The 24,987-nt window shown below is 50.0% G+C and overlaps 1 protein-coding gene across 3 annotated transcripts; it reads right to left on the minus strand.

The window, feature by feature from the left end:
• Positions 1-1,525: 1,525 nt before the first annotated feature.
• Positions 1,526-24,528, minus strand: MYORG (myogenesis regulating glycosidase; the record flags this gene model as incomplete). Of its 3 annotated transcripts, none has more annotated exons than XM_082655970.1 (7): positions 1,526-5,460; positions 11,779-11,865; positions 13,097-13,331; positions 13,542-13,617; positions 14,607-14,719; positions 16,880-17,024; positions 24,394-24,528. In XM_082655970.1, the coding sequence occupies 7 exons, from the start codon at positions 24,526-24,528 to the stop codon at positions 3,249-3,251; spliced, it is 3,003 nt and encodes a 1,000-aa protein (XP_082512096.1). The 3 variants fall into 3 exon arrangements, with proteins under 3 accessions (XP_082512096.1, XP_082512094.1, XP_082512095.1); XM_082655969.1 differs by lacking the exon at positions 1,526-5,460 and adding an exon at positions 11,224-11,329 and having other exon boundaries at positions 14,607-14,722; XM_082655968.1 differs by lacking the exons at positions 11,779-11,865; positions 13,097-13,331; positions 13,542-13,617; ... (1 more) ...; positions 16,880-17,024; positions 24,394-24,528 and adding an exon at positions 8,596-8,718.
• Between the last annotated feature and the right edge of the window lie 459 nt (positions 24,529-24,987).

Consider the following 24,987-nt stretch of genomic DNA (forward strand, 5'->3'; position numbering starts at 1 on the left):
GCAACTTCAGAGACACACATTTCAGTGGCTCCCCAGCCTCGGATATGTATAGGCCGGGGCTGGCCCAGGCTGTTGAAAGATGGGTGAAGACTGGGCGGGAGATTCTAGGCTTCTAGATACAGACCACCAGGTTCCAGTCCAGTCTTGGGTACTAATCTTCTGTGTGACTCAGGCCAGTGCCCTCCTCTCTCACTGTTTTAGCTTGTTCATCTGTGCTTTCGTGATTAACAAGGTCAATGGCAGAGGCCAGATTAGAAACCAGATTGCAAGCCAAGGGCTAGTTTGCTGGGATTTGGCCAGTCAAGGGCACTCTTCCCTTTGGCCCTGTCCCAGCACACAGTGAGTGTTCAGTGGGCATCGTGTGTCCCCTCCTCCATCTAAGCTGCCTGCCCTCAATGCCCTTCTAAAATTCTTAACATTTTATTTGACTTCACTTCAGATCTTTTTTTTTTTTTTAATTGGCCACACCGCATGGCATGTGGGATCTTAGTTCCCCGGAACTAGGGATCGAACCCGGGCCCCCTGCAGTGGAAGTGCGGAGTCCTAACCACTGGACCTCCAGGGAATTCCATCAATGCCCTTCTAAAGGGTACTCCTCCTCCATGCCAGATGACTTAGGCCTTCCAGATTACTTTACCCAACCTCAACCCCCATGCCATCTCAGCACACACTACTTGGTCCTGGGGTATAGAACTTTATGCAACTATGGAAGTGTTCTATAATCTGCACTGTCCAATATGTGAGCCACTAGTCACACATGGCTTTTGAACACTTGAAATGTGGCTAGTGTGCCTGAAGAACTGGATTCTTAATGATGTTTAATTTTAATTAATTTTAAAATTAAATTTAAGAAGCGACATGTGGCTAGAGGCTACCCAATAGGGTACAGTATCAGTTTTAGGCAGAGTTTTTCTTTGTTCCTTGTTTAGAATTAAGAGTTGATAGGAGTTACCATTTATTTAACACTCTTTGCCAATTTTTGCATAAGTACTTTACAGACACATCTCAGTGAGTCCTAGAAATTCTATTTTAAAGATGAAGAAACCAAGCCTCGAGAGGTTAGGTCAGCTGGCTTCAGACTGCATAGCAAGTGGAGGGCCATTCAAGTGTGAGTCATGCTCTCCAGCCATTTAGGGAAGTTTCCAGGACCCAGCCTGGGTGCCCTCCTTCTACAGTCACTCCACACACAGCCCATGGCTGTGCACCAGGGCCCAGGGAGGCTCATCACTGAATACTGATCAGTAAATGCTCTTGACAAAAAGGAGAGGGAAGCTAATTCCATTTACTCCCCATCTCCTGGCGACTCCTGGCTCCTGACATTCCACTTCAGATGTCTCCTCTCTTGCCTCTCTCCTGGATCACAGTGTCCCTCGGGTCACAAACTCAGAGTTCAACTGGGTGCTACGTGCAGAGGTTTGGGAAGAGGGTGTCACATGCAGGCCCAGAGGAAGCCAGCTGGGCTGGGAGCTGGGGCCTGGAAAAATCCATGTTATTTTTAAACAAGAAAAAAAAAACAAAAACATTATATTAGCTTTTATTGAGCACCTACTTGTGCTAGGCACCTTATATAAATCTGTGCTTATAATTCCCTTAACAACCTGGGAGGTAGCATTATTATCACCATTTTACATATGAAGAAACTGAGGCTCAGTGAGGTTAAGCAGCTTACAGCTTGCAGATGAGTGGTAGAATCATGGTTGAGTGCTCCTAAACTTTCATTAGCATAGCATTCTTCACATTGAGAAAATAGAGGGGGTGGAGGAGTGGGCAAAGAGGTGCATTCTCTAGGGGGTGAGGGACTGATTCTGCTGTCCAAGCCATTCAGGGAAGCTGACCCCTGCCCTGTTTCCCACCTCCCTCATCTGGCAAGCCACTCCTTCCCCAGACTCAGCTGCAAAGTCAGGAGAAACTCACTCTGGCTGAGGTTGCTTTTCTTAGAAAGGGAAAATGGCTAAAATAAAAGACCTTACCCTGTATGTATATCTGTAGGTGTCGATGTGCATGGTAGTTTTTGTGCTAAAGCACACCACTACCAGAATAAGAACATCGCTCCCTCCCCCTATTTTTTTCTATTTCTGGCTGCACCCCCACTTGTGGGGTTCCCAGACCAGGGATCGAACCTGTGCCCCCTGCAATGGAAGCACAGAGTCCTAACCACTGGACTGCCAGGGAAGTCCCTAACATCACTCCCTTTTAAGCCACACCTCACGTGTGCAGAGAGTGAGGCAGCTGAGGAATCTGGAAAGGACTGTTTATTTCCTACTAGAGTCCCAGAGACATCACCCAGGAAGGAACCAAATCAACAATCAAAACCTCAAATTTGCTCCCTGCCCTCTCCCTCCAGGCTTAAGCAGCCTCGGAGGTACTGCACCAAGGACATATTGTGCCTCTCTCCCTCTCTCTCCTTCTCTCTCTCTCTCTCTCTCTCTCTCTCCCCCTCTCCCTCTTTCTCTCTCTCTCTCTCTCACACACACACACATTCTTGAGTTAAGGCATCAAGTCTGGCCTGCATGGCTTTGCAAGTCTTTGCCCATCAGGCGGTGGCCCTGGCCCAGGGCTGAACCATGTGTGTACACAGATGCATAAGTGCGGTGTTAGGAGCTCTTCACAAATGAGGGACAATGATGATGGCTCTGTGCTAAGCCTACTCCACCTGTCCTTTGGGAGGGGACCTCCTGCCTCCTTGTCAGTTGGCCAAGTACCTCTGTCTCTTCTCGCCAGCTGGGGTGGGACCAGGTCAGCCACAGGTCAGGCCAGTGCTGGGGACTCAGGACCTGGCTTCCAACACTGAAAATGTGCCCTTTCTAAGTGTGGCTAGGGGCTATTTTGGGACCTTAAAGAGGATCAAGTCACCACCTCAGAAGGACAAAGATGGCCACTCAGGCCAGGATGGAGGGTGAGGTTTCTCTCTGTGCTTTTAAAACCCAACCGTGTTTAACAGGAAGAGAGCTGACCTTTTTCCTCTGTGCTCTCTTGCCCCCAGCCCAGGGAAGAGGTTTCTGTAGACTGGAGTGAGTATGGAGAGAAAGAGGGCTGTTAGGACTGTGCACTGGAGTGGGAGGTTGCGTTAGCATCTTCTCCCCTGGACCTACAGGAGCTGGCTCCAGCACATTTACTTCAGTACCCACTTAGTGGGTGGTACAGAGGTGGGGACTTCCTGGGGATACCCGGTGTGGCTGCGATGCAGGGTTAGAGGCCTACATGAAGACTGGGGTTAGGGCTGTGGGGTTTCTGGGTCCTGGGCTGGGTCAGGATGCCCAGATGAAGTAGGCGACCTCGTCCAGGTCAACGGGGTAATCCGTGAGTAGCACTGGCGTCTTGTCGAAAAGCTCACCCTTATAGCTGCGCCACTTGCCTGCGGGCAGGTAGACGTCCCGCTCCTGCTTGCCTGGCTCCAGTACCGGCGCCACAAGCAGCGTGTCTCCGATAAGGAACTGTGAGTCGATGCGGTGCGCCGTCTCGTCGCCGGGCGCGATCCACCAGAGGGGGCGCACGATGGGGTCTCCCGTGTCAGTGACCTCACCAGCCAGCTCAAGCAACAGCGGCGCCACAAGTGAGGCCCTCAGTGCAGTGAACTTGTGCGCGATGGCCACCACTTCGGCGTCGTACCGCCAGGGTGGAACAGAGAACTGCATAGCTGGCATGAAGGCGGCCACTTCCAGCCAGCGCACGTAGAGCTCGCGCTCGGGCACATCGCCGCCGCTCACTGTGCGCTCAGACACCGCGTTGCCACCCACCATATCGGGCAGGATGAACGGGTAGCCCAGCATGCTGACAGTGAGCACGGCGGGGATGAGCGAGCGCAGCCCCAGATCGTAGCCCCACACCGAGTCGCGGTCCACCAGGCGGAAGAAGCACGAGATGTTCTGTGACTGGTAGCCCACACGGACCTCGGCCAGTGAGAAGAAGGGCAGCGCCATCTCTGTGTAGCGCCGGCTCCATATGTTGGGGTCAGACAGCGGCCTGTAGGTGCTGAAATCCCGCGGCAAATAGCTGACCTCTCCAGCGTCGAACTTGAAGGAGGCCACGGCGTAGCGCGAACGCAGTTGCCGCAGATGCCCCTGAAACCAGTCGCGGGCCTCCGGGCGCGTGAAGTCGAGCACGGCGCCGATGCCATTCCACCAGCGCACGAGAGCAGGCAGCCGGCCCGTGGGTTCACGCACAAACAGCTCGCGCTCCACGCCTTCGCCAAAGCACGATGAGTTGTAGTTGACAAACGGGTGCACCCAGAGCGTGACGCGAAAGCCAGCGTCGCGCAGGCGGCGGAACATGTCGCTGGCGTTGGGAAACTTGGTCTCGTCGAAGTCGAAGTCGCCATAGGCAGGCGTGTACATGTCGTCGATTTCCAGATGGCTGCTGTTGAAGCGGTGCTGGCGGATCTGCTGAGCGAAACGCTGCACCTTGTCCTGGTCCACTGAGCGCCCGTACAGCACCCACGTGGACCAGATGGGGTCCCGGAAGGCCTCAGGCGCTGGCACCCTCGATGGCTTGTTGAAATAGCGCCGCACCATGTACTTGTGGATGGAAGTGACATCGGAGCCGACGCACACGCGGTAGCTGAGCTCGGGTGCAGCAGCGCGGCCGGCGGGCGGCTTGTAGGGCGTGTCGTGGTAGCGTGCCTGCAGCCGCAGAGAGCGCTCCGTGCTGTTCCAGCCCAGGTGGAAGGGCACTGAGTCGTTGACCTTGATGGCAGCCGCGCGCGACGACAGCCAGTAGCGCTCGAGGATGCCTCCAAATGCGGCGTCGGAGGAGTAGACGTCGCTGGTGACGAAGGGCTGAGGCTCCTGCTGGCCGTCCAGGCGGATGGGCCAGTGCTGGGTCTTCATCTCCGCGCCGCCGTACCAGTGCGCCCCCGCGTCGCCCAGGAACATGGCGTGCTCCACCGCGCGCCCCGGCGCCGCCTCCTCCCAGCGCACGCGGTAGCACATGACCGTGTCCTTGGGCCTCACAGTCTGGATGAAGAAGTGCAGCGGGCGCCCATCCGCTGTGCGAGAGCAGCCAAGCCGGGCGCCATCGCGGCTGCAGGAATCGAGGTCCAATGCGCCCGAGCGGAAGGCCAGGCGGAAGACCTGCTCGCCCTTCTGGTTGCGAATGGAGAAGCCGCTGCGGTTGAGGTCCAGCAGCTCGGCGCGCAGGCGTTCCGCCTTGCGTAGAGAGGCGCTGTAATAGCACCAGGCCACCACCGCGGCCAACACCAGCAGCAGCCCCAGCACTGCGGAGCCCAGCAGCGGCTTCAGCTCTTTGGACGGCTTGGGCTTGGTAGGCGAGAAGCTGTCAGGCAAGAAGGTGTACATGGTTGCAGCTGCGACGGCCTCGGGGCTCTTACGACCTGTGTGGCTCCCAGGGCGGCGGCGGGGGTAGGCCTGGCTCTTTTCCTGAGGATTCTGGGACATCAGCCCCCAGTTAGGGAAGGAGCAGGCAGTGGGGCCACCCGACAAAGCCCATCTGAACTTGGCCTGCCTGAGTCAGGAAGGGGAAGAGAGAGGTGGAACTGAGCTTTCTCATTCCATAGTATTTACATTTGCTGCCGCAAGAAAGAAGTGTATATTTTGGGAAAGTGTATACTGGGACGTAAGGGCTTTACTCTTACCAGGTCGTTCTGTCTGCATTTTACCTAGCCTTTCTCATGGGCCCCACTGCTTGTCAAAATTAGGACGCTGAAGGGGAGGGGCAGATGATATTCATCACCATTTTCCTGGTGGAGGAACAAACCCAGACAGGGTCAGGGAGCTGTCCAGGATCACAGAATTAATCAGGTCTCCTTGGATCACACATGGGGGCAGTTCAGGCTGAAGAGAAGGGGAGGAATCTGGAGAGGGCCTGGTTTCCCAGAGATGTGGCCATGGTGGGAGAGGGGGGATAAGCAAGCCAGCTCCTTAAGACCTTTGACACAGCAGGAGGCTGGCTTCCCTGTGCGGGGAGTGGGAGAGGAGAGAGGAAGGGGAACAGTTCAGGCATGGAATTTAATCTTGAGTCAGAAGCCATATTAAATCTGGAGATTAGAGAAGATACTCAAAGCCAGACTCAGTCCAAGGGCCTGGTTTGGAGGGGATGTGAGGTTGGGTTTGGACTTTAGGACTGGGGTCAGGAGCCTAACATGGGGGCTTGGTGGCTTCTCACATTTCCCTCTCTTTGCTCTCAAACTCCATTCTGCTCTCAGCCATCAGGATCACCAAGTCCATTTCCCTGCCCACCTTCCTGCTCTGCTCCCAGCACCACATCTGTGGGCCAGCTACCTTCTGGCTTTGTCTCTAGCACTCACCCACTGTCCTGTTTGCCCCTCCCCTAGTTAGAGCACTGTCATTTCTCCCCTGCATCGTTGCAACACTTCCCCTATAGGCCTCCCTGCTTTCAACTTGTTTTCCTCCAATGCCTTCTGCTCACAGCAACTATACTGATCTTTCTAAAACACTTATCAGATTACATCTCTCCCTAGTTTAGGGAGCTGCTCATGACCCCCATGATGAAGTTCAGAAGTGTAAGCTTTGCAAATTGAAGTTCAAGGCATACATGGTCTCATCTGTCCTTCTGATTCCATTTTCAGCCAAGCCTATCCTATGACTACCAAGCTCTGTTCTTTCCTAACCTCAGTCCTCAGCCACCTGCTTTAGGAAATTTCACCCACCCATCTTGGGCCAACTTCTCTCCCCCACCTACCAGCTCTCTGGCAATCAGACACCCCCTACTACACAATCCACTCTTATATACTGTATGCTAAAGATTCAGATATGACTACGGAGAAACACAGACTTGGGAGGAGGTGTGTGTCCAAACCTGCTGTTCAAGGCTACTGACCCTTCCTGTCTCAGCCCTCAGGGCAGAGTCCAGCAAAGAAATAGCACCAGCCACGTGCATACACAGACATACACTGCCAGCCTGTCGGCTGCCCATCTGCTCCAGCTGGAGGGAAGGAGAGAGGGAGATTGGCAAACAGTAATTAGACTCCTCCCAGATGCCAGTCCCCAGCAATTTCCAAGGAGACACCAGAATTGCTCAGCGTTCTCACTTCCCCCACCTCTCCCATGAAGAGATTATCAAGAATGCCAGGTGCCAGGTGCAGATTGGAATTTTTATCCCAGATGTCAACATACAGCTCCCCATAATGCCCCCCCCACCCCAGTGAGGTTCTATCTCAGTGCCTTATTCTCTGAGCTCCCTCCCCCAACTCCCTAAACTGGTCAGTTCCAGCTGGTCTAGAACAGCCTCTTATTCCCTTCCTCTCATCCCATACAACTTAGCCTTCAAAATTCCCCCAACCTACTATGGACTTCCCTTCCTGTAGGTATAGGCTGGAAAAGCCTTCCTGGAAAATGCAGGCATAGCCTTTAGCTGATGCCCTTAAGCTAAGCAGGACCCAAAGAAGGCCTTAGGTGGCCCAGGCCAGACCTGCTGTACATTTATATTCAATTCATTCGAGACAACCAAGGCCCCATTCTGGGCACTAAGGGAATAGGGAGAAAGGGTCCGTATCTGAGTAGGACAGAGGTTGCTCATCCTCAAAACTTTCATATTAAGTCAGCCTATCTCATGACCCCTGGAGGCATGGCCAGCCCACCAAGGTGACCTCAAAAGCCTTTTCAAACACTTAGGTCTTGAGAATTTTTACTTTCTAGGGTTCTGAGGATCTTTGATGAAGGACAAAAACCCAGAGGCCCTCTGTTGGTCTCCCTAATGCCACCATGGCATCCAACCCTAACAATAATGCTGAATAGGAGGCACAGCTGCAGTGCCCATTTTATAGATGAGGAAACAGTGGCCCAAACAGAAAAAGGAACTTGTTTGAAGTCACTTAGGTAGCAGGGTTGCCTGAATCCAAAATCCCAGCTTAACCCTGACAGGGAGCTAATGGCCTGACTGGCTATCTGAATGCAGGAGAGAAAAGGAGTTTTGTGGCCAAGAGGGTGGAACAGGCTTCCATCAGGGGGCTGTGGGCATGGTGAGGCCTGTATTCCCAAGGGCTGGTGCTGCTACTTGCCCCAGGAAGGCTTCTTGGGGATGGGAAGTGGCGATTTTAATGGCATCTGGTACAGGGGCTGTAGGGGAGGAAGTGTGGTTCTGGTGTTAACGGTGGCGCTAGAGACCCCTGTAATCTGCCGCCTCCACCATCTGGCCAGCCACAGGCTAACGCTGGCAGGTAGGGTTTGCCCTAGCGAAGCCTCTCCCCACTTGACAGTCAACCTCAGTGTTGGCTTCCAGCCCCTAGCCATGTCTAAGGGGGAGGGTCGGGCCTAGCCAACTAGGCCATTCCACGTTGGGTCCTTTGTCCAACACACTTCCCAGGGGTAGGGTGGGGGGTGGAAATGCCAAAGGCAACTCTATCCGGGCCCTCTCCCCGTCCTGCCCAGCGAGCGGATCCGGGGGTATAGAGTGACTGAGCCTACAGCCTGGAATACTCTACACCCACTCCCAGCGCTGCAGCTATAATGTCCGAAAAGGACAGACTGAGGTCAAGAGGGCGGTCGCCCGCTGGGAACCGCGGCCGAAGAAGGGGCCCAGGTGTCCAGGCTCGCCCCACCTACTCATCTGTAGGAGCGAAAGTTCAGGAAATATTTTCCCTCAGCAACCCCCCAAGGTCTTCCCGCTGGGCGAACTCACGGAAGTGACCCCAGAAGTGGGGGTGAATGGAGGCTCCTGCAGATCCCCTCCAAGTTAGCCGAAGTTGAGCTGCCACGGTGCGGCGCGGGGCGCTGCCTAGCTGGGAACAGCTGAGGCCGTCCTCGAGCCCCGCCCCCTGGCTGCTCGGCCACGCCCCAGTCATTCGGTCTCGTCAAGTCTCGGAGTCCAGCTCCGCCCCTGGCGCCCGACCATCCTCCCACATTGTCACGCGCACTTGAGGTCACGCCCCTTACCTCCCACCTTCCTCTTCTGTTCTGTGCCCAGCTCCTGGCAGCTCAGGCCCACCTCCAGCCCGGTGCCTCCCGGTTCCGCCCCCCGCCTGCAGGCCCGCCCCCTCTGGACCTTTGCTTACCCGCACGCGGGCGGGGCTCTTCCCCAGGTCTGCTGGGAACTGTAGTTCTGGAGGGAGGTGCAGCTGTCGAATGTTAGGGTTCTCGCACCTGTCGGCTAAATTTGAGATGTGTATGAGAAGGAGCGAGCCGCAGGGTAAAGGGACAGAGTTGGCCCTTGGGATTCCTTTTCCTCCAGATTTGGGGAGGTTGAGGCCGTCTCGGTATAACGCTCTCATTAGCTCTTTTCCCATATGGAAAAAGGGTAGCGGAATTCTGGGAGGATCTCAGCGGTTCAGTGCAGGTCGGATCCAATCAAGGACCCCACGGAGTGGAGCCTAGTTCCATCAGCCGGGAGGCCCAAGCTGTCAGCTCCCACCGGATCAGATCAGCAGTGCCTGAGATCAGGGACTGAGAAGACCGGATTCTGCTCCGTATTTTGCAGTCTTCCCCCACCCACTCCCCTTGGTGGCAGCCCTTAGAAGTGCCCCTGCTGCGAGGAGGTGGGCGTGCCCCGCTATACACCTGCACCCAGGAGGAATGGGGTGCAAAAATACTGAAGATCCTAGAGGCTCCAGAACACCCCACAGCTTGCTCCCTGAGGGACAGAGAAACAGGGCTTTTTTTTTTTTTTTTTTTTTTTTTTTGCTGCGTTGGGTCTTCATTGCAGCACGTGGGCTTTCTCTAGTTGCAGCGAGTGGGGGCTACTCTCCGTTGCGGTGTGCGGGCTTCTCATTGCAGTGGCTTCTCGTGTTGCGGAGCACAGGCTCTAGGCACGCGGGCTTCAGTAGTTGTGGCTCACGGGCTCTAGAGCACAGGCTCAGTAGTTGTGGCGCACAGGCTTAGTTGCTCTGTGGCATGTGGGACCTTCCTGGACCAGAGATTGAACTCATGTCCCCTGCATTGGCAGGCGGATTCTTAACCACTTAGCCACCAGGGAAGTCCCCCAGGGCTTTGTTTTATTTTGTTTGTTTTTTAATTTTTGAATTTTATTTTATTTATTTTTTTTATACAACAGGTTCTTATTAGTCATCAATTTTATACACATCAGTGTATACATGTCAATTCCAATTGCCCAATTCATCACACCACCATCCCCACCCCCCCCCCCCACGGCTTTCCCCCCTTGGTGTCCATACGTTTGTTCTCTACATCTGTGTCTCAACTTCTGCCCTGCAAACCGGTTCATCTGTACCATTTTTCTAGGTTCCACATACATGCGTTAATATACAATATTTGTTTTTCTCTTTCTGACTTACTTCACTCTGTATGACAGTCTCTAGATCCATCCACGTCTCAACAAATGACTCAACTTCGTTCCTTTTTATGGCTGAGTAATATTCCATTGTATATATGTACCACAACTTCTTTATCCACTCATCTGTCGATGGGCATTTAGGTTGCTTCCATGACCTGGCTATTGTAAATAGTGCTGCAAGGAACATTGCGGGTGCATGTGTCTTTTTGAATTATGGTTTTCTCTGGGTATATGGCCAGTAGTGGGATTGCTGGGTCATATGGTAGTTCTATTTTTCGTTTTTTAAGGAACCTCCATACTGTTCTCCATAGTGGCTGTATCAATTTACATTCCCACCAACAGTGCAAAAGCATTCCCTTTTCTCCACACTCTCTCCAGCGTTTGTTGTTTGTAGACTTTCTGATGATGCAGGGCTTTGTTTTGTAATTTGAAATTTCTTGATCATGAAACCCTCCAAAATTGTTTTGGACCTCTTGGACTTGGGTGGGGGAGGGCAGCAAGGGTATCTGAACATGGACTTCGGAGTCGCTGTGATGCAGACTCTGGGAACAGAGATCAAGAGCTTTGAGTATACGGACATGGCTCTGACTGCAGGATGGGCGATTCTGGGTCCACTGAGATAATGGGGGTGAAGGGACATCTAGGTTTGGGGGATATTGGGGAAATGGCAGCTGTGGGGCCCTCATAGGATGGGAGGTAGATGGGCCCTCCTGCGTGGCTAGGTGGGCCCATTATTTTGGGCTCTGGGATGGAAAGGAGGAGGTCATGCCTCTCATAGGGCTACTGCCATGTGTCAGGAGGGCACTCAGGGCCACCCAAGGGAAGTACTGAGATGATGGAGTGGGGAGGGCTCAGGGCAAGATGACTTTGAGAAACTGTATCTCAGTTGAGGGGGCTTGGCAGAGGCCTGAGTGACTGGCTCCTCATTGCCAGATCCTGCTGGGTAAGGACATGAGAGGCAGCCTTTAGGATGAAGAATTTATTTATTGTTCAGCCCCCTTGGCCCGGCCAGCCCGGGCTCTACCGGCAGTGGTAGTCAGGATAGGTCTCAGACACAAACTCAGGGTGGACGACGTAGTTGTTTCTCTGGGCACCACCGGTCTTCTTGAAGTGACTTGTGTCCCATCTGTGGGGAGAGATGGGTCGGCCCTTTTGGACCCTCATACGTCTGACTCCAATTCTCAATGCTAATCTTATCCCAACATTTTGTCCCGAATAATGGCCCTAGGCTCCAACACTGACCTCTTGACCTCAGGTTCTACTGTTAAATTTTTGACTCCCGATACCCGCTCCCTAACACTGACTTTTTACTCTTTAATTCAAGCCCTGAACCTAACGCCCTGATCTCTTGACTCTAAGCCCCACTGCCAACATGTAAACCCTCAATGCCACCTCCATGCCCTCTCATTTAGTTGCCAGCTTTGACTTCCCCATGGCACCATCGCCCCCTGGTGTCACCTTCCAGTCGGTGCATCGCAGCGGTCAGTTATCCCAACTAGTCCCTGGGTCCCCCGCCATGCCAAGGTTACAGCTTCTGTGTGGGTGCGCATTTGCATGTGTGAGCGCCAGATTTACCTAAGGTTCGGACAAGGGTAGTATGACGGCGGGGGAGCTATAACAGCACATTGCATTCCCGGCCGGTGCTTGCAGGGCGATACACTCCTGGAGAAGGAAGCAGTGGGCAGGAATGGGTCGGGCCTTTTGAGTTCCCTCTACGTCCCAACCCAGACCAAGACTCTGAGCTGCACTTCAGGTGTCAGTCCTACTGCTCGGAGATCCTCCCTTCCGGCCTCCTGTCCCTTCAAGACCTCGAAACGTCGCCTCTGGGAAGACACCTGAAGTCCCTCTCCCCCTAAGGCCTCGTTTCTGCCGCCCAGGCTGGGCGGCGGAGAACGCTGTACTCTGGGGAGGGTTGGGGTACAGTCATTGAGGACCTGGGAGCCCCCGGATCCTCAACATGGGACAGCAATTACTCCAGCTTATCGACGAGGCGACGTTTCTGAGGCTTAGGCACTTTCTCGCTCCTCCACGCCCTTGTGAGGGATAAGACCCAGTTTCGCACAATGAATCAGTCTCTCTCAGCCTGGGGAGGGACGGGGTATCACCACGGGGTTAGGGACAGCGTTCAGGATCTCCCTCCCCCTTTCACAGCTCTCTAGACAGACGCGGACATTGGAGTTCTCCTAGGCTCAGCCAGCCTTGTCTAACGCCAAGTGCAGGGAAAAGGCCGCGTTGCAGTCTGGGCTTCTGCTGAGCGCTCGAGCTTCAGTTTCCTCCACAATAACACGCGAGGCTGTCTACCTCCAGAGGTGGTGCGGGGCCCCGAGGAGGCCAGGGCCCTTCTGGTAATGCGGTCACCACTTCCTTGCCTTCTTAGAACCCAGCGATGACCCTGCCCATTACCAACGGTGACCCGAGGCCCAGGAATAGGGGACACTGTTCTGAGGACACATGGCACTCCGCAAACTAGAACCTGCGTCTCCAGGGTCGGGTGACCAGGTAGGGGGCGGGGCCGGCGGGTGTGGGAAGGGGGAGCAAACTGGTGTGCGGAGTTTGTTCCTCAAAGAAACCCTCGGGCAGAGCCTCCAGAAGACGTACAGGAGCCAGGTTGACCTTGAGCCCAGTTCAGGAGGGATAGAATCAGGAACTCGGGTATCTCCGTGCAGGTTCTCCCGCCTCAGCCGTACGTTCAGGCCGTGAGGCCCCAGGGCGGGACAGGGAGGCGCCAGTAAGCGGACCGCGCGGGCTGGAGGCGGGGTGAGGTCTGGCACAGAGGCAGGTCAGAGCTAGAAGTGGTTCGGGATGGAGCGTCCGCAGCTGGGGTAGGGGGGACTCTGGGGGCGGGGCTTGCTTGGGGGCGGGGCCCGGCTACTGCGCGCGCGGCCCTGCGAACCTTGCAGTCGGCCGCTCCGTGCGCAAAAGCCGCAGGCGACGTTCGGTGCATGGTGGCCCGGCGACGCAGTAGTCCATGCCAAGCAGACAGTTGTGGCGGCCCGAGCAAGCGCTTTCATAACCCTGGCAGGGCAGGCGGCCCGGCAGCGGGTCCACACACCCACAGCGGGGCGTGATCTCTGGCAGCGGCTTGTTCCGTGACAGCGAGTTCAGCATGTTCACCACTACCTCGCGCTCTGCGCCCGCGGGCCCCGAGCCCGGGAGACCCAGACACAGAGTCACAGGAATGGGAAGAGACAAGGTCAGAGACAGGAAGAGATGGAGACACAAACAGAGACAAGGTTACAGCCTCTCCAGGGCCCTCGGCCTCCGCCCCGTACCTCGGGTCTCCATCCCTCCGTCCTTCTGGCCTACACATTTCCCTCCACTGTCCCACCATCCGTTACCGTAGGCGTTGAGTCGCTCCGGCTTAGGAGGGTACACCAAGGGCATTCCTCGAACTACTGTCTCCATCCCGGCCTCCTGGAAGTGGCACACACGCTGCCTCAAGCTCTGACCCGGAAGAGTTCCTCCTTTGGGGGTTCTCCCAGAACACGCAGACTAGTCCCAGGCCACGCCTTCACCCGCCCTCCAGAAGCTCCCCTACTCTCCCACGTTCTGAGTGTTTGGGGTTGTCGCTGGGCAACGCGTTTTACTCCGCCTCCCAGGTGGTGGGGGTGGGGGAAGTGGAGCTGTAGGTGGACCAGGTCTGGACCTGCACCTCTGACATCCCTGTCTCACCGTTTGCCTCTGATTTTACCCTTCTTTGTCTAGCCGACTCTGTGTAGCTGTGTCTTCGTGTCTCTCTAATAGGGATTTTTCAATATTGCAGTGTTGCCTGCCCATCAGAATCACTTGGGGAACTTATGAAAAATTCTGATTCTGATTCTTGAAGTTCTGATTCAGAAGGGTTTGGTCAACCTGAGGTCGGCCATCAACCTACAGTTAAGAGCCCCTACTCTTGCCTGGTATCCTTACATCTTCCCTCTTTCTTCATGCCTAGGGCCGTGGCTGGACTCCTTCCTGTCTCTTTGGAAGACTCTCCTGTATCTATCTGCTCTGCCTCTGGATGGCCTTGTTCTCCCTCCTTTGTCCTTGCTCACATCACAGAGGAGGGGAGAGGAGCAGGTAGACTCAGCCTATCAATGACTTCTTGGCCAGACCATGTGGGAAGGCGCCAGGTGGCAAGCTTCAGGAAGGTAGCGCCTCAAGGAGTGCGCACCAGCCATGTCTCCACAGAGCCTAGCCAGAGATTGGGACCCAGAGGCCCAGCACAGCTTCACTCCTGAGCTCCCTTGTTTCCTAGAAAATATAAACCCTAGTCTCACAAATGGGAAAAGGCCTTGGAGCATTGTTGGTGGGAAAGGGATGAGAAACTAATGGTGAAATATCAGACACTGTGGTTTGGGAGGCAGATGGGGAGTGCGGGGTGGTCCCAGGCCCCAGGCATCTTTGCTGGGCACAGTAGATACCTTAGGCAGGCGAGGAAGGTATGTGGCACATTTGTTCCAGCCCGTACAGTTGTAAGGTCCCATCTTCCATGTATTGTACTGGTTACCGCACAGGTGGTTTGGGTTGCATTTGTCTGCTTGATCATAGGGGTGGAGACATAAGACAGTATTACTCCTTATTCTGCCCCAGGATCTGGGACCCCTTCGATATTTTTCCTCTGATCCCCAGCACAAAGCTGGACGCTCACTCATCTCCCTTAGGCCAGAAAAGCCAAGCCTGGCCCCATACTTGTCTTAGACACTGAGATGCAGCCTATATCCCACCTAAGACAAGCTTCTGAGTGGAGCCTGGGTCCTTTGAGCTGATCGCTTTTCATCCTGGCACCACCCTCTCTGAATCAGCCAACCTGGAAACCCTGGAAATGGGCCTCCTCCCAAATCCTCCCTCTCATCTTCCACATCCAGGCTCAAAGTTTGCTTATTCTGCCTCCTTAAAATCACTTGACTCTATTCTTTCTTCCAGTCCCCCATGATATCACTCCTGTATCTCTGCAGTGCCTAAACCAGGAGACAAGAATGTCATGGTTAATAGGATGGACTCTGTAGACTGACTCCTGTGGTTCAAATTTCAGCTCTGCCATATATTAACTGTGTGTGACCTTGATCTAGTTAATTAATTTCACCTTGTCTCTATTTCCTTAATTTTAAAATGGGGGTAATAATACTATCTACCCCATAGGGTCCTTGTGAAATTTAAATAAGTTATTATATGTAAAACATTTAGAACAATGCCTGGCACAGAGAAAACTATCATCATCATCATCATCATCACCATTATTATTATTGTTTTTATTATTGTTATTAGCCTACTGGTCTTCCTGCCTCATTCTGAAATCCTACAATCCGATCTCTACATAGAAACTGTGGCACTTATGATAAATGAAAATCTGACCAAGACAGTTCTCTACTTAAAACCCTCCAAAGCCCCACCCATCCAGTCACCTAAGTGTCCTGTAAGTTCCTCTCTGATCCACCACTCTAACAGTGTGAAAGAATACATGTGAGAGATTAGGAAAGGAGTTCTAGGAGCCCTAGAGTAAGAGCAGGTGCGTGTATGTGTGGGACAGTGTGTTGGGACTTGGAGTTCTAGGTTGGTGGGTTGGACATACTGAGTTTAAAGTGTTTGGGGCCATTCAGGTAGATTTGATCATAATCAGATAAAGGAAAGTGGAATCCTGGTAAGAGGACAAGACTAGAAATAAACACTTAGAGTTGTCAGTAATTAAAGATGTGGGTTAGATTAAACGGTCTCAGGAGAGGAATAAGGAGAGAGGAGGGTCCGATCAGCATCCCGAGGAACCCCATGTTTCCAGAATGATTAAACAAGAGACCCAGCAATTGAGGCATCAGAGAAGCTGAGGAAGGAAAGAGTTTCACAGAGAGTGGTCAGAGTGAAATACATAGGGTAGGTCTCATGAGGAAAAGACTGAAGAGTCCCATGGATGAGGTAATTAGAACCATACAAGATCAGTTTTAATAAACATTAAACATGAGTGTAGGAGATGCAGACTCCCAATTTCAATTGAAGATTAATCATCAATTCATTCAACAAATACTTATGAAGCCTGCTGCTATTCTAGGTGGAGGGGGCACAGCTCTAAATAAAACAAGACTCTCTGTTCTTTTGGAATGTACAGGAAGACATAATAAACCCCTAACCAAATGAGAAAGATAATTTCTCATAAGGCATAAGGAGTGAGGAAGTAGAGACATAGACTCTATTTCCAAGAATCTTGGCTGTGAAGGGGAGGAGCGAGAGAGAATTTTTAGACAGGAGGAAATTAGAAAAGTCTTCCAGGTTGAGGGGAGAGAGATGTGGTGAGGCAGAGGGATGCAGGAGAGAAGGGAACCTGATGGAGCAGGGTCACTAAGAAGATTGGAGGAGATAGCACCGGAATACACATGGAGGAATTTGTTTGGAGGAGGTTAATGCTCCCTCCCTCTCTCTAGGGATAAGGCCCAGGCCCCTTCCAATTCTTTGGCATAGACTGGGAGCTCCCAAAAGGCAGAGCCTGGATCTCCTCCTCCAGGGTCAGGGGTCAGGATCCAGGTCACACCAGGTGGTTGGGAATCAAGCTGGAATGGGGGTAATTAGAGAAGAAGCCCTGGTCGAGGATGGGGATAAGGTTTGTATAGGATCAGGGTGGAGGTCAGAAGTCAAGTTGGGTTCAGGTGTAGGGTCTTTGTTGGGGTCACTGAATGGGGTCACAGTTGGGTGATGGGTGAGGCCCTACCTTCCTCTTGAGACAGCCAGTATTTCTCAGGCAAGTAGGGGTGGCCTGGTATGGAACTCTTATAGCGGTAGTCCTGCACAGCACACTTGACCGTCTTCTGCTGGGCTTCAGGATCCACGTGGCGCTGCACAGTCTGAGTCAGGCCCTGGCAAGGAGAGAGGGGAGGAGATGGCTAGGTGCATGGAGACCCCAGCCTTGGTATCCAGCTGGACCTAGATTTAGCCCCTATTGAGGTCAGCCCAGGTGCGTCTCCCAACCCTCTCCCTATGCCAGAGGGATCCCCAGGCCAGCCTTGGTTCCCTCTGCATAGTTCTTTTGCTTGAATCACCCTTTTCTCCTTTTCTTCCATCCAAGGCTCGGACTTGGAACCCAACATTTTCCCTCAGTCAGAGTGGTTTTCTGATGTTCTTCTCATTTCTGTCCTTTCCTTGACTGGGACCTATAAGGGCAGAGCTGGGTGTTCCTGTCCTCTTTCTTCCAGACTGTGTGCTGCCTGGGAGCAGGGCCTGGGTCTTCCCCAACAGAGCAACAGGCCCGTGGAACAACCTCAGGAAAGGCTGGCTGCCCCGGGAGCTGGCTACCTTAGGCAGGTGTTTGGGACAGGAAGGGCTCTCTGTGAATCTGGCATCTTGAAGGAGATGAAGGATGGGGCCAGAGGGGCACCTACTTTAAAATCTAATTCTCTGACTCCAACCTGACCCTAATTCTGCTGTGGCTCTCGTCTTGACACCAATATTACCCTTGACCCTGACATTTATGTTGTGCTGGTCCACATCCTATCCTGATTTTTTCCCTGATCTTGGTTCAGGCTCTGGGCCCCTCTGCTTCTCGGGGTTCACCTCATCTTATCCCAACACCCCTTGTTTGGCTGGGTCTGTAGAAGCCCAGGTCAAGGGCCCCCTTGTCCTCAGCTAAAGGCCCATTGCCAAGTTAGTTGTGGGCCCATGTCTCTGTAGGCAGCTAGGATGAAAAGGCAGCTGGGTTCCAGGGGTGGGACACCCAGCAAAGTCAGACACCAGAAAGGACTTTCTCATCATAGTGGGCAGCAAGGTGCTGGGATGACGCTGTTGCACTGCATTTCACCCTTATGATCTGAAGAGCAGAGGCTTCTCTTGGCCTGGGATGAGACCTTGCTGCTTCTACTGCTCCTATTCCCCTGAAAACCCCTCAGCTGAGGGGCTTCTTGGATCCTCCGTGCCCAGCTGAGGTTTTGTTCTGTGGGCAGATCCTACACAGTCATACTCCATATGGGTGGAGGGGCCCCATGACTTAGCACTCCCCTGAGTTTTACATACACACAAACACATGCACATCCAGACATACACATAGATCTGTGCGCCCAGATACACTCATAGACAGATGTACATCTATACATACACACTCAGACACGCTCACACACACACACACACACACACACACATAAATAATCATTTAGAAGAACTCACAGACTCTTCAGTGTTTCCATTCGAGGCTTTCCTCAGATGTCTGTAATCTTTGACTGCTCATGTTTATGAGTAGGAGACTAAAAAGGCTCATTGGAGGCTTTGAGCTGTGGGTGGGCGTCATTGTAGGATGCTCTGGCTAGACTATTTGTTGCAAACTCTGTCAGTATCTGTAGGTCTTTTCTCTTGGGCTGATCAGATCCCTCGGAAGAGACTCTTTCAGTCTTTGGCTTGAGAGTAGTGACCTAGCTGCCATTGTTCTGAGAACCTAGTGGAGAAGAGGGCTGCTGGGGGTTTAGCATTCAGCATATGGAGGTTCATCAGTTTTCAGTATGGTACCCTGACCTTAACTGGAATCTCCAGTCCTGAGATCCTTGCTAAAAAATAAGCCGCCTGACTTTTGCAGAGATGGGTGAGCAGTCACCCTACGGCGTGGAATAGAAGAGGGGGTTTAATTGCTTCTTAGCTTTCAAATCATTATTGTTTCAGCCTTGGTCCTGTCCCATCTTCTGTTCCAGAGAAACCTAGTATTACCAATTTCTGAGCCTTTTAAAAATTCTGCAGTTTTAAGTTGAATTATGTCTTGTGTTTCCCACTGCTGGCTTTGGATTCAGCTTTCTCAGATCTGCTGTGTCAGTTACTACTTATCTATCACACTTTCCAGCTTCTGAAATTTTGTCATTGTCCTTCCTTCTCACTATTCTTGCAAATTTATGTCTTAAATATGCATTTATTGTAGTTTTCGAGGGGTTTTAGGAAGGAGTCAAAACGTGTTCATTTCAACCCAGAGAATTATAGTTCTTTATATATTCTACATATTCCTTTGTCAGTTACATGTTGCAATTATCGTCTCTCAGTTTGTGGCTTGTAACTTCATTTTCTTTTTGGTGTCTTTTGATGAACATAAGTTCTTAATTTTAACATAGTTGAATTTATTCATCTCTTATGTAGTGCTTTTGTGACTTAGGAAATCCATCCATAATCTAAGATAATGGAGATAATGTCATAATTTTTTCTAAAATTATACAGTTTTACTTTCCATATTTGTGCCTTAATCTGTCAGGAATTTGTTTTGGGGTTTGGTGTGAATTAGGGGATCAATTTAGTTTTTATCCACATGGATAACCAGTTGTCTCATTGAGTAATCTATCTTCTCCCACAGATTTGTAATGCCACCCCAAGCCTGAAACATCTTTTCCCATAGCTTTACTTTCAGTCATCTCTGTTGTATATCGTTTCCATATATGTGTGGCTCCATTTCTGGTCTGTTTTATTCCATTAATCAATTTGTGTATCCCTACAGTAATATTATGCTTTATGAATTTCTATAGCTTGGTAATAAATATTAATATCTGACTGGACAAGTCCCCTTCTTCTTCAGGTGTGTTTTAGCTAGTTCTTGGGCCTTTGCTCTTCTCTATAAATTTTAGAGACAGCTTGTCAAATTCTTCAAAAACTCCTGTTGAGATTTGAATCAGAATTGCATGGAATCTTTATGTTAGTGACTCTTCCTATTCATGAGCATGTTACGCCTCTTCATTTAAGTATTTTTTTAAAGTATTCAAAGTTTTATAATATTATCCATACAGTTTTGCACACATTGTTAGATTTATTTCTACTTACTCTCACTCTTTGTTGCTAAAATGACATATATATTTTAAGATTATGCTTCCTAAATATGCTTTTTATCTTAAATTCATCCAACTTTCTAAATTCTCTTATTCTAATAATTTGTAGATTCTATAAACACAACTGTATCATCTGTGAATAATGACAGTTTTTGTAAAAATTCCTTTCCTATCCTTGTACCTTACATGATATTGTTTTCTAATATACAATTTACATGATATTGTTTTCTAATATTTTGGTTCTTTCTTTAAATTTTACAAGTTAAAAATTATTATAATTATTTTCTATGGACAATGTTTAAATTTATCTCATGTTTACCAGTTTCTTAGCTCACTATTCCTTCTTGCATCTCAGACCTTCCTTTTGTTATCATTTTCCTTCTCCCCAAAGTGTATCCTTTAGAAGTTCCTTTATTATAAGTCTTTTAAAATTTTTTATTTTTATTTTTGGCTGTGTTGTGTCTTCGTTGCTGTGCGTGGGCTTTCTCTAGTTGAGGCGAGCGGGGGCTACTGTTCGTTGCGGTGCACGGGCTTCTCATTGCGGTGGCTTCTCTTGTTGCGGAGCACGGGCTCTAGGTGCGAGGGCTTCAGCAGTTGCAGCACGTGGGCTCCGTAGTTGTGGCTCGTGGGCTGTAGAGCGCAGGCTCAGTGGTTGCAGTGCACGGGCTTAGCCGCTCAGCAGCGTGTGGGATCTTCCCAGACCAGGGCTCAAACCTGTGTCCCCTGCATTGGCAGGCGGGTTCTTAACCACTGTGCCACCAGGGAAGCCCCCTATTATATGTCTTATTGTAGTAAATATTTTAGTTTTTGTCTGTGTCTTTATCTTTCTTTTGTTCTTGAAAGGAAGACACATTGAAAATAATTTCTCTCTGCATGTTTTTAAGGTCATCTCTTAAGCTGGTGTTGTGCAGTTTCACGTGTTACCTAAGAATCTATGGATTCATTTCTCTTGTTAGTTGTTGAAAATCAAGAGCCTTTGTGTCTTCAGATAATGACTACTCTCCTTTCTGCTCTTTCCTTCTGGAACCCCGAGTAGTTGTGTGGGATCTTCTCTTTCTTTCATATTGCTTAATGTTTCTTCCATATTTTCTATAGCTCTCTGTCTGTCTGTGCTGCATTCTGGGAAATTTCTTTTGCTCTGTTTGTTTTTTTTCCACACTGCACAGCTTGTGGGATCTTAGTTCTCCAATGAGGGATGGAACTCGTGCCCCCTGAACTGAAAGCGTGGAGTCTTAACCACTGGACCACCAGGGAAGTCCCCCTGCTCTGTTTTTCATTTCACTGATGTTCTTAAGCTGTGTCTAATTTGCTCCTTAATCCATCCATTGAGTTTTGGTTTTGTTTTTTTTTAATTTTTTTTTGAGTTTTGGTTTTAACACATATATCTTTTATTTCTAAAATTTCGTTTCTTTAAAAAATCTGTCCATTCTTTTAAAAATATAATCTCTTGTTGCATCCTCATTTTGATGAGTTCACATTTTGCTCAGAAAAATTCATAATTATTTTGTGTTCTTTAACTATTATTTCCAATATCTGACATCCTTGGAGGTTTAAGTCTGCTGTTTGTTGTTTCTGTTGACTGTCATATGGTGGTTTGTTTCCTTATGTCTTTTATTGTGAGCTCAGATCTGATTGACCATACTCTAAGGATACCTGGAAACCTACATTGAGGATATTTTCCACCATAGAAGATATACATTCATCGTGTGTGTGTGTGTGTGTGTGTGTGTGTGTGTTGGGGTAGCGGGGAGGAAGGGAGCCCGAGATCACTGGACTTTCTGGTTCAGTTGCTCCATCTTTCAGCTAGCTTAAGGCTTAAACTCCTGCTTGTAGTACTGATAGTGGCGTTTGTCCTCAGGGCAATCCTGTCTTCTTAGTATACTTACTACTCATCTCCACTGACAGTCCAAAACAAAATGAAAATTAATTTTTATGCAGGACCTAGTTGTTTGGAAGCAGGAGGGCCCTTCAGAGTTTCTAGACCACCATACTGCCAGAAGCGGAAGCCTTTTCCTTCATTATTAATCCCACTGCTATCTGACTTTCATTCCTCACCACTGGCTGAAGCTGTTTAGCCAGGTGGCTAAGTGTTACTACATCCAAGAGATCCCTTTCTGTGCTGACAGCATTTGACACCGAGCTTTGTCTAATAATGCTGTCTTTGTTGGTTTCTCTATGATTTTCGTCCTATCACTGTCTCCTTTTATGGCTCTTCTTCCTTTACCTACTCCTGAAATATTGACATTCTCCAAAGTCCTATCTTTGGCCATTTTCTTACTCTTTTTTTGGCAATCTCTATGACTTCAGCTACCACCTATATGTTGATTTCAGAATTCATGTCTGTAGCCCAAACCTCTGTCCTTTGCTTCAGGTAAGTATATCCAGCTACACAGCAGACATCTTTTCCTGGAAGTCCTTGAATATTTTTGTCCCCAGATGAACTCCTAATCTCTCTCTAATCTGCAATTCCAAATCTCAGTTGGTAGCACTGCCCTTCCTCCAGTTTTCCGGAGTCCAAAACCCAGAAGTCCTCTTAATCTCTCCCCTCTTCTTTATATCTAGATGGTGACCAAGGTGTGTTATCTGCTTCCTAAAAATTCCCTCCTATTGAGTTTAGAAAAGCAGGCAGACACTCTCATCTTTTGCTGGTGGGCATGTATATTATTATAACCCTTATCACAGCAATTTGAAGTGTATATGCAAAGTTTTTAGATTCACATATCCTTTCCTGCAACAATTTCTATCTATGAATTTATCCTAAGGGAATAGTTGATATATACAAAGAATGTACAAGAATAATTATACTAGCAAAATTTTATAAATAATCTAGATTTCCGATAATATAAGATTCCTCAACCATATTTTGGTACATTCATAAAATAAAATACTATAGTCATTAAAATTACATTATAGAATATTTTTGACACAGGAAAATGTACTTGATATATGGTTTTGTGAAAAAAGCAAGATTCAAAATATTAGTATACGATATGACACCACCTTCATAAAAAAATATTTGCTTCCTGAAAGGGCATATAATAATAAATTAACGGTAGTTATTTTGGGTAGTGAGAATTATTTGCCATTTTCTTTGTGCTTCTCTGAGTGATTCCCCACTTTCTGATTGAGCATATATTTATTTTGTAATTATAAAAATTATTTTAAAAAGACTCTCCTATTCAACAGTAGGAGAGTACTATTGAGAGTATAACAATAGTCTCCTATTCAAAAATACTCTCCTATTTTTCACTGCTACAGTCTCTCCTTATCTCCCACCTATATCCTCTTCCCTCATCCTTCACCACCTCACTGGGCTTCCTGCCCTCAACTCCAGCTCCTTCAATCTCCTGCCACAGTGGCCAGAGTGTGTCACTCACAATCCAAGCATGACACTCCCACGCTCAAAAGTCTGGACCATTATGACCACATTTCTCAACACAACCTGAAGCCCTTCACGGTCTGCAGGCTTCTCTCTTACCATAGAGCTGGCCTCTCCCTCTGCTCCAGTTCTCAGTTCCTGGTGGGTCCCTGCCCCTGGGCTGCCCTTTCTCACATTCCTCTTCTGCTCGAGTGTCCTTCTTCTGGATCTCTTAGCAGACCTGCCCTTCAAGTCCTGGGAGTGGCTTTCTGGCTGTTATACCAGCACAAGCCTCTGCTGGTGCATGTTCTACACTGGGCAGTCCTACTTTGTTCACTTTCTACCGAGAGATCCTCAAAGGCATGGCTTGGCCCTTCACTGTAACCACATTGTCCCTGACACATGTAAATACTCAGCAAAGTTTTGTTGGGTGGTACACACAGATAAACTCCCTTGGGCAGAGTCACAATTAGACTTACAGATCTCTCCATTTTGTGAAAGCCGCACAGCCCCACTTGGCCACCTGTCTTCAAGTACAGACACAGGAGACTGTAATAAGCATGCATAAAAACATTCTTGTAGGCAGAGCCCACAGGCAGCCTCAGGGCCTTTGCACTTTCTGATCACTCTGCCTGGAGCCCTATTCTTTCAGTTCTTCACATGGCTATTTCTCACTCACCTTTCCAGTCTCAGCTCAATGTCACCTTGAAAGAGAGAGCCCTCTTTCATTACTTCTATTTAAGTAGCTCTCCCTGGTTACTTTCCATTTCCAGTACCCCGTTTATGTCCTTTACACAATTTGGGACAATTTACAAAACTCTTATTTATTTCTTGATTATCATCTATCTCTCCCCATCTCCTACCCTGGTGGAGTAGGAGGGCACCATGAGGGCAGGATCTTGTATTACTTTATATATATCATGATAAATTCCATGCCTAAGCAAATGAATCACACACATACACACACAAAGCTACAAATAATTACAAACACATAATGACAACCACACACTGTCAGTGATCCAGACACCCACAGCCGTACACTCTGGACTGCCCGCCCCCCAACCCCCGCCCCAGCTCGCCACTTACCGGAGTCACAAACCTGTTGGCTTCCCAGGCCCACAGAGGTGGGTCCTTATAGCCCTCCTTGATGGAGGTAGGATCCTTGTAGGAGTCACTGTAGGTGCTGATGGGGGTCTTAGTCTTGTGGGAAAAGAGGAACATAGTGGGGTCTAGGGGATGCCGTGGTGGGCTCTACCTACCAGGGGCTCCTGCAATACATCAGTGACCACCCAACCCCCTTTCCTAGACAGCTAGGCAGGTGCCCCAGCTGCTGCGACCCCCCTCCTGTGGAGGGTCTCTCAGCTTCCCTCCCTCACAGCCTTCTTGCTCCTACCCCACCCTGATTCCCTCTCTAGGATGGGCAATGCCCATTATGATATCACCTGGCTCAGCCCCAGCCCTGGAGAGGTGAAGAGGTCTGATTTCCTCCCTACCCCAGTCTCTTCCTGCCTCAAGCCTCTCAAAACAGCCCAATTTCCAAGAGTTCACAAGGTCCCTGGAGATCTTCTAGGCGAAGCTTCTCACTGTGATGAAGAGAAACAGAGATTCTGAGGGGTCAAGTGAGTCATCCAGAGCCGCTGCAGCTGGTCGGCGGCAGGCCTAGCCTGGGAACCCACAGGT

The sequence above is a fragment of the Grampus griseus genome (assembly GCF_964374135.1).
Source record: "Grampus griseus genome assembly, chromosome: 6".
In the NCBI taxonomy this organism is placed as follows: domain Eukaryota; kingdom Metazoa; phylum Chordata; class Mammalia; order Artiodactyla; family Delphinidae; genus Grampus; species Grampus griseus.